The 9,962-nt window shown below is 38.8% G+C and overlaps 1 protein-coding gene across 1 annotated transcript; it reads right to left on the bottom strand.

Annotated features, from left to right (window-relative positions):
- Positions 1-2,716: 2,716 nt before the first annotated feature.
- LOC105051742 (peroxidase 43) lies at positions 2,717-4,239 on the bottom strand. The gene is made up of 4 exons (XM_010932330.4): positions 3,952-4,239; positions 3,639-3,827; positions 3,358-3,520; positions 2,717-3,231 (listed from the first exon to the last, which is right to left on the bottom strand). The coding sequence occupies exons 1-4, from the start codon at positions 4,180-4,182 to the stop codon at positions 2,810-2,812; spliced, it is 1,005 nt and encodes a 334-aa protein (XP_010930632.1). The 5' UTR covers positions 4,183-4,239; the 3' UTR covers positions 2,717-2,809.
- Between the last annotated feature and the right edge of the window lie 5,723 nt (positions 4,240-9,962).

The raw sequence follows: 9,962 nt of genomic DNA, 5'->3' as shown, positions 1-9,962 counted from the left end.
TCCCAGGTTTGAATTTTCGTTCCTACCAGATACGTCTTATAAGCCCTTATTTCTAAGTGTATGTCATAGGATTTCCTATAGATGATTGCAAAATATATATCCCCTATGCAACGCCCAACATTTCATTTCCAAGACTTCCTTATTATTGATTGTTAGCCACAAAAAAAGAAATCTTTTTAGATGCCTCAGATTTCCAAAGAGCAGAAAAAGAAGGGCACCAAATTCCCCTTTGATTAAATAACACAAGTTATTTCAAGATGTCAAATTAGAACAAACAATTAAACTAGCTTCAATGGCCGAAAGGAATGCATCCTGTTAAATTTTGATACTGGCCTGTCTAAAGTTTTACACTTGAGGATCTGTATTTTTTTTTTTTATTATTTTTTTTTTATGAAGAGGGAAGGTGGCCCCACCCAAATTTATTTATGTATCCTAATTATGTACATATGTCCCGCAGAGGATCTGTATAATTAGTTAGAACTTGCAAGTGTTTTAAATAACATAGATTAAAACAACATTTAATGTTAAAATTGCTTGAATGACCAAAATAAATAAACATATTGAAAGTTTGATTATGACTTATAAAGTGTCCAGATTTTTATGTTTGAGGACCTTATTTAGTAATTACAACGTCAGAGTTTAGCATTCCTTCTAAATTTAAAAAAAATATATAAAAAGAAAATAGAAGCTTAAAAGGTGTAAAATTTGGGAAAATAAAAGGTGCATGTTTTTTTTTTTGTTTTGGTGTGAAAAATTATACTAATGCTCTATCACTAAGTTCCAAGAGAACTTTAAACCTGATTTTGGGAGGTCAATGAAGGGGTGGGCATAGAGCATGGAGGGTCTTGAGCTCTCTCTCAAACAATCTTACTTTGGATGTCTCTAAATTATGCTTTGAGATTCCAAAAATAATGCTTGCATGGTGAACTATAAATGATTGGAAGGCCCTTTATAGAATTTCTTTTGAGAAGAAAAATAAATATCCTTACTTTTATTGGAAAAGAATTTTCAATTTTGCTCCATATCTTGGATTGTGTTGCCCATGGAGGGGTTGAATTTAGATATTGATCTCAAAAACTATCATCCATGGCATGTATCTCAAGCTAGGACCAAATACAATTGGTTCTATCTAAACTAGTTATTAAAAGCTAGACGCATAGAATTTGGGGGCATGAATTTTACTTAGAAATATAATGAGATTGGTAAAATGAATATCGTATATAAAACAGAACATTCTATAACCATATAAAAAAAACCATCATGTCTAAGTGAGCCTAGAGGTGGCCTACGGGGCGTAATGAATAGTAATGAGCTCGATCGGGCTCGGCCATACCTCCAAATTGAGTTGGGTTTGGGGTTCACGAGCTCAAATCCGAGCATGGTACGAGCCCGATAAAGATTAGGCCTGGTCCGGCACATGGCCCATGCCCGGCCCGGCCGGCGGGCTACTCATGGCGGGCCAGGCCCGATACGATTAGGGACGTTACGAGCTTATCCAGGCTCGTAACGGTAACATAATGGATTTTTTGGGAGAAGTAGAATGAACAAAGAATTTGTAGAGATGTGTGTTTGCTTCAAGGATTGACTAGATGCGAAGAGCCAACTCCAAACATTAGCAGACATCTAATAAGTTCCGAAAATGATATGAACACAATCATCATCAATTAATTCACAACCTCTGTAATCGAAACAGGAATTCAACAATTATAATTTATAAACTTATCAATTTTTTTAATATAAATAAAAATTACGATATATTTTTTTTAATTATTCTTTGTTGAATCTTTGCATTCTCGATAATTTGAACAACAAGCAATTTAATTATCAATAAAAATTTTAAATATTTTTTCATAATCTTTTCTATATATATATTTCAATAATAAATTTGTTTTCAAATCTAAATACTAAAAAATTAAACATTAATTTAAAAAATTAAAAAAATCTTATTTTTAAAAAAATTAATATTAAATAAAAAATGAAAACGGCCCTGACAGGCTCAGCACGGCCCAGGCCCGCACGGGCCTAGACAGGTCTGGGCCCGGCTAGGCCTGGTCCGTATAAATTTGGGCCTTGGGCCGGGCTTGGGAGGGTCTTTTACTAAATGGGCCGGGCCCGTTTATTCCTGGGTCTTCCCGTGCTCAGGTCTCGCCTATGGAACATGGGTAAACTAATTATCATATTCTCGATTGAGTATTTTCTGGAGGGAGGTTTCTTTTCCGTAATTGGTAGGAGGAAGGCAGAAAGTAGAGCCTTTTTTTTTTCAAAAAAAAAGAAAAGAAAAGGGAGGACCAGGGTAGAAGTTAGAGCCCTGTAGAACATGTCTGGTGCTGTTTAAGGAAAAAAATTTTTTTATAATTTTGTAAATAAAAAAATATTTTTTTAAAAAATAAATATTTAGTAGTATCATCTGAGAAATGCTAAAAAAAAAAAAAATAAAAAAATAAACCCGAAAAGCCTAGTTTCTGCTTCTCGTCTTGAGATACCCATCCTTTAGTTTTAAACATGATATACCCATCCACAGTAGTAGTTCTATGGTAAAAGTGTCAGAGCAGAATATAAACCTTTTTATCCTTCAGTGCTTTCTAATTCCATGATCTCCCAACTTCTAGTGTTGTTAATTTAAGAATGACAGTCCTCGTAGTCCATGCAACCCAGATCTATAGCTTTCACACTACAGAAGGCCACAGAAAGAATTCCTTTGTCACACTATACAGAGTTCTATAAGAACTGCATATCATTCATTTGCACCCACATCTTTTTGAGGAATTTGCGCAGACATTACATGTAGAGGCAGACCATTGCACAAACATCAGTTAAAAGCCGAACATACTCGCCGGATTTCTCCTTCAGTCCCTGTGAGCACACCAATCTTTCCCATCTTCACTATCGACTTGGCGAAGTCGGATTCAAAGGATGACCCCGAGATCGAATTCATTGAGTCGAAGTAAGAGTCAATGATCACCTTGGTTGATGCTTCATTGTAGAGCTTTGCATCAGATTCTATCACTCCGAACCCCGATCGGATGTTGCTTAGTATCTGACTGTCGAAAATTCTTTCACTCCCTCGGTCGAGGGGTAATCGAGCATTGACGTCTCCTCCATTGGGACACTGGGACTGGAGCTCAGGAAGGAACTGAGGATTTATGGTTGGATCTGATCCACCGCCACTAGAAAAATTATAGAGCCGTCGTTCTATGAAGAAGCATGCTGTTGTACCAATTGTATGCGCCCCTGAGATGCATTTACCGATCCATTTAGTAATGAAACTAAACAAGCATGATCATCCAATGAACATAATTTATGCAAACATTTGATCAACTCCTATCAAAAAGATGTTCATGAGAGGTCGAGTTATACCACTAAGCACCACTAGATCTTTTTCTGAAAGGCCCTTCTCTGCGAATTTTTTTCTTAGCACCGCGACTGATTCATGGACATCAGGCATGTTTGCTGCATCACTTTCACTAGAAACCAGACCATCTCTTCGGCCAGTGGGGACTGCATAAATTGGTCCTTGACTCTGCACCAGAAACTCAGATTAATTTCCCTGAAGGTAGAAACTATTAAGCAAGGAAAACTCTATAAATCAGCAAGTAAAAAGCTAAATATTTTAGTCTCATGGTGTGTAAATCATTTACCAGAGTAACGGAGTCGCGAGCTGCGAGGGCTATTATGTCTGCACAGGAGACCACGCCTGGGCATTCACCTTCCAACTGAGCTTTTGCTCGGTCTATCACATCGAGGCTTCGCAGCCCGGCATGGTTCCGTGCCTGCTTCTCTGGTTGTCCAGAATCTGGCTTCTCAATCAGTATTGATGCATCACAACCCTCCATGCAACAATTCACAAGCTCATGTTAATTACTTCATTAGATAAACTAATGAAACCTGAAACACATAAAACAACTAATACAGATATAGGGGAGGGAGGGAGGGAGGAAGAGAGAGAGAGACTTGAACAATGCAGTCATGGAAGTGGAGCCTGAGTAGAGCTGCAGGTATAGTGGGGTCAGAGGAGGAAGCCTCCTTCACAACTGAGCTGACAATGGACTCAGCATTTGGGCATGAATTGGAGTAAAAGCCTACATGAAGTTTCCCCAGAGACAGACATTGAAGAGAGAAGAGCACAACCATGACCAAGGCAATGTGCCACAACATGGCTCTAGATGGGGATGGGGTGGCCATGAGAGAGGTGGGTGAAGAGCTTGGTTAGAGACCGAGGAGGAATGATGGCTACCAGTAGCTCTGATAAAATTTATAGATCCTCGTGCATTGGAATGGAGAAGTTGGCTAGACAAAATCGGCAATGTGTCACATAATGCAAGAGGTAAGATGGAATACAGGGCAAGTGTCAAAAAGCGAGACTGAGTTGGTGGCAAATGTCTCTTCTTCATGGTTCCCAATTAGTACGCTGACATGCAGGCTTGGTGTTAGTCCTTCTCATGTTGTTTGTGTCCGGGCACATATGGGTTAAAGATAGGCTCCGTTAAATCTTGGCAAAAGGAAAAAATAATGGAGTTTATTAAGCCTTCTCATAAAGTTACAGTACCAGGTACCTGCTCCTAAAAGCTGGTCCCAAATCAGCTGTCTTTTAACCTTCAGATTGCACAAAATCACCAATTAATGTAATGGTCCATCAACAATTCTACAACCGCTTTAGATTCCCTGAGGGTATGTTTAGACCCCAAATTCATCGTAGGAGCCAATCCCCATCCAACATTTAAACTAAACGAGGCACTTCACCGCTTTAACGGTTGGAATGTTCGTTGGAATTTAATCCAAAGACGACCTTGTAGGCTAGTTGTTCTAGTCTTTAGTGCAGCTCCATATTGGAAGATGTCCTTATCATTTTTGATCCATCCAGGATTTGGAGGATTGCCACACAGTTGACAAGATCCAGGCCATGATTAGCACAAGAGTTGATGTTGTACCTTTTTGGCAAAGACAAGATTCACTTTCATATGAATTCACTATTAGATCATCTACCACACAGATCTCAAAATACTATGAACTCTATCATTTATTTGCCTACATGGATCATCTCCACCTGCATAGATTTGTGTAGATACAGACGATCCATGCAGATGGATCAATGATAAAGTCTGAAGAATTTTGAGATCTATAACATAGGGGACTTAATTATGGATTCATGCAAAGAAAAATTCTTTTGCATGAAAGACACAATCTCTCTCCCTAGCACAAAATCTAACACCATTTATTACTAAAAACACTTTGTGACCTAGCAGACGCGCATTAGCAATGTGTTCCTGGGACCATCTACATCTATCTATATCAATTGCCATTACTTCCATGGGCCAAGGCTGGTTGGCATGCATGAGCTGGATCAAGAAAGGATACCTTTCCTACTTTTCCTAAAATTAATTTTGTATAGGATAATGCTCATTACGGTAATCAAATAGAACTCCATACTGTACTGCATGAAGTGATTGATACGATTGAGAAGGTTAATGGGGTTATGGTGTGATGCGCCAATCCCTGTTTTGGTGTCAAGATCGGGCCTTGAAGTATTTCGTTGCGGGTCCATTTATTAAGCATGGTGCTTATCGTTTCAATTCGGTAGTCTTGGGGCGGAGACCGGACCTACTTGGCGTCCGGTTGCTTATCGGTTGGTGGGATGGAAGGTGGGACGCGATGTGATGTCTTCTATTTGCTCTAAGGTATGAGAGTTAAAGTAAGAGCTGGTTTTGGAAATTACAAGATGTGGCAAGCCAAGTGGAGGCAAAACACTCTCTATATGCTTTACCACTTGTGCTGCCAAGCCAAAATATGATGTCATGTATTCACAGCTCTTAGTTCTTGGATGAAGTTGTTTGGAGGTCACCGTCGAGGGATTACAGATGCAATAAAAGAACAATGTGGCCATCATTAAGGCACAACATTGGCCATCAAAAATAGATCAAATGGTGCTCTCATCCTTATTTGGAGTGACCCATTTCTATACCAAGTGCCAAGCATTCCCTCAAGTAAAATATCTGATTAAGGTGGGTGTACCTACCTAATGGGTTATCATACATCCATATTTTTTTGCTTTCATGTATGGGTGGAAAATGGTACATGAACAACTGTCTGAGAGTCAAAGGAGTTGGTGGTGTAGAGGAGTGATTGGAGAGGCTGCTAATCTTGCAAAATAGAGATTTCACAGTCTTAGGAAAAGTTTACTCTGGTACAAAGTCCTCAAACGTGCCATTTTGTCTTCCCCCACGTCCTGGGATGGGCATATCTAACGCATCCATTATGAGCCATTCATACATGCAATAAAATTGGTGGGTAGTGGGTCTCAACCCAATAACCTCCGCTTGTCTAAAAAAATGAACCATTCATCAATCTTGATATGACGTAAACTAACAAGATAATTAAATTGAATATTAACTAAAGGAAATTTTTGTCCATAAAAAACATTCACTTTATCTTCGCTTTTATGCATGCAGTTTTTTCCCCGTTATATATATATATATATATATATATAAAACCTAGTCTCTATCTTCTTCTCTTTTTATAAAGTAGAAGTAAAACCGAACTCGCCTATGGAAGTCGAGATCTTCTCCAGCTTATATGATATTTATAGTGCAGAAAATATTCCCCATTCATGATTGATCAATAGAACTATCCTGTGGCAGCTCTTCTGGGTGAATAATTAAATAGACCTTTGCAAATATATACAATATTATAGCCGTTATTACCCAACCAAGATTATAGATCTAAGCCGTGGCAGCAATCGTTGGTGACTAATCAACTAGACCCTTTCAAATAGATACAATGTTACAGCTATAAGTGGAAGCTGATTTGGTCATGCCAAGCTCAATCCCTTGACAAACTTAAGCATGGAATGAAGATAACTTTGCATGCCAAGGGGCTTATGGTAAGGCAATATAAAAGATAATAGCAGCATGATAGTTATTTTGATGCATAAACTCCTTATGTAGAAGCGGTTTGTGCCACTCCAATTAGGTCAGATCCAAAAGAAAAGGGCACGATATCATATATTCCACATAGACCAATAAATCAGAATGCCACATGGAAAGGACGTAAGGAGGTGCACATTGGGGTGCGTGACAGAATGGGCCGGGGCTGTCTGACTGTTCTCAGGGTCAGAAATGCTTTGGGCCAGGCCGCACTGCAGAAGCATGGGCCAAAGGCCATGGCTGAGATAACTTTTAGGCCTAAATGCTTCTAGTCTGGATGAAGGAAAGTGTTGAAGTGCTTTGAGAACTGTGCAATTCACGATCTCATGGTTGATGTGCAAAACAAGATATCATTCTTTGGCATAAAAATACAACCCAATCCCCTCCCACTTTTGCTGCAGCTCTCCAACCAAAGAACAACCAAAATCATGGTGTTAACTCTTTAACTTTAGAGAATGTATAATTATATCACGAAAATATAAAAAATAAATTAAATAAATATTTACCAAGACTGGTTTTTGTGCTTATAGTCTAGTGTTCTCGGAACTTTGGGATTCTGGAAGGATTTGAGTTGCATCTTCCACACAAAAAATAATTTCTTTTTTTTTATAATATTAATTATTAGATTGTGCGATATCCATTTTATATATATATATATATGGTCTCCATGTGGATCGAAGAAAAATTATACATTTTAAAATCTGTATAAGATACGATCCAATTTTGGTGTTGCAGAGAAAAAATCATTACAAAAGGTACAATCCGTATCTATTACACTACTGATTTTTTTTTTTTTGGATAATATTGTACTAGTGCTTTAACATGAGTTGGACTCTTCTTCTTCTTCTTCTTCTTCTTCTTTTTTTTTTTTTTTTTTTTTTTTTGTGATGAAACATAAGTTGGACTTGATCACCTTGGAAGACCACATTACTTAGCGGCCAAGAACCAGGAGAGAGGGGGTGAGGGTCAGAAGTTGGGTGAAAACCTAAAAACACGCCTTTCTCTTGCAGGCACATTACTTACCTTTCACGGAGCACTGAATGAATAGATCGACTAACTTCTAGATGATTCTTCCATGCCTATTATTCAAAATTATATTTTTACATTAATTTTAATTTAAAATTAAATCTAAACAAATCCCAATTCAAAACCTCACTTAAAATCGATTCTTCCCTAAACTCGATCAAAATCATCAGATGAAGCCTTCCACTACACTAATCCTAGAGGAAAATAACTTTAGAGAGAGAGAAATCCATCAAGAGAGAGAAATATCCTAGAGAGAGAAAATTTTAGAGAGAGAAAGTAGAGAGAGAAAGTCCAATTCCAGAGAGAGAAAGTCAGGGTTCAGACTGAGAGAAGAGAGAGAAACTCTCTCTCTCTCATGATTTTCTTTTATTTTATTTATTTATTTATTTATTTGTTCATATATATATATAAATATATATATATATATATATTATTATTATTATTATTATTTTTTTCTTTTCTTTTCTCTTTCTCTTTTTTTTTCTTCTTTTTCTTCTTTTTCTTTCCTTTTCTTTTTCTCTTTTTCCTTCTTTCTCTTTTCTTTTCTTCTTTTTCTTTTTCTTCTTTTTCTTCTTTTTCTTGGTTCTTCCCGTGCCGGAACAGGGGACCGGCGTCCCCTCTTTTGCCAGGCCGTTCAGGCCACGGCCGCCGCAGCGGAGGCCGGCGGCCGACGGGGGCCACTCCCCCGGTCACGGAGGAGCGTGGCCGGCGATCGATTTCGATCGTCGGTGCCGGAAAAATCCACGAAAAAGAGACCAAAACAGAGGTCTCTTTCCCCGACCGAAAATCGGCGACGCTCGTCGCCGGCAGCCGCGCACAAGGCATGGGAGGAAGAGGAAGGAAGGGAAGAAAAGGAGGAAGGCTTACCTTGACCTCCGGTGACTTCGTCGGAGAGCAGTCACGGCGAAGACAAAGCAGTGTCCGCGGCTCTAATTCGAGAAAATCGGAGAGAAAAAGAGAGGGAGGAGGCCGATGTTCGGTCTCAAGGGGAGGGGGTCTTCTTATAGGGAACCCTAGGACTCCGAGGAGTCCTAGGAGTCCGATCTTGCCCGGGTTTTGCCGGAGAAGAAGACTCTTATCGGGAGTCTTCTTCTCGGTTTGATCCCCTATTTTTTTTTTTTTTTTTTGGGCTTAGGTCTAGGTTTTGGGCTATGACATTCTTCACCCCTAAAAAAAAATTTCGTCCTCGAAATTTTTCATACCTGTCATCAGTGTATTGGAAGTCTGTGCATTCTGTTGAGTAAGCGCATAAACTCTTCCCTGATTTTTAGAAATCTGTCCACCACCCTTATGTTGTCCTTCATGAGTTCTTTGGCCAACTTGATTTTCAGTATTTAGCGGGCAGCTAGCAATTTTATGATCCTTCTGACCACATTTGAAACAAGCACCGGTATTCCAATAGCAATCTTTGTCTGCATGATTTTTGCCACATCTGGAGCATGGCTCACCATCAATCTGTTGAGTCTTATTGTCTACTGCTCCCTTAGCTGATCTTTTAATATTTTTATTATTCTGCCCTTGTGTATCATTTGATTTTGCTCTCTTTCTTTGCTTTCTTTCTCTTTCCATGCGTTCTTCATTGACTTCCCTTTCAATTATCAGTGCTTTGTTTACCACATCTGCATAAGTTGTCAATTCATATGGAACCACTTGTTTTCGAATTTCAGTTCTCAGTCCCATCTCAAACTTGTGAACACGTTCTTGCTCACCATCCACTAATCTCGGAGCAAATTTTGCTAACTCTGTAAATTTTGCTTCATATTCAGTCACACTCATACTCTTTTGCTTCAAATAGATAAACTCTTGTTCTTTCTGAATCCTTATACTCCGAGAAAAATACTGATCATAAAATGCAATCCGAAATCTTTCCCAAGTAAGTATTTCGCCGTCTTGTTCATGCTTGCGCTGTAGTCGCTGACACCAGTTGTATGCTTCTCCTTGTAGTAAATAAGCTGCATATCTAATCTTTTCTTCATCAAGACATTCTTGGACAGTGAAAGCCTTCTCCATCTCCAT

Source organism: Elaeis guineensis, chromosome 9 (assembly GCF_000442705.2).
Source record: "Elaeis guineensis isolate ETL-2024a chromosome 9, EG11, whole genome shotgun sequence".
Taxonomy (NCBI): domain Eukaryota; kingdom Viridiplantae; phylum Streptophyta; class Magnoliopsida; order Arecales; family Arecaceae; genus Elaeis; species Elaeis guineensis.
The sequence above is the reverse complement of the archived record's forward strand: the minus strand, read 5'-3'. Positions and strand labels throughout refer to the sequence as shown.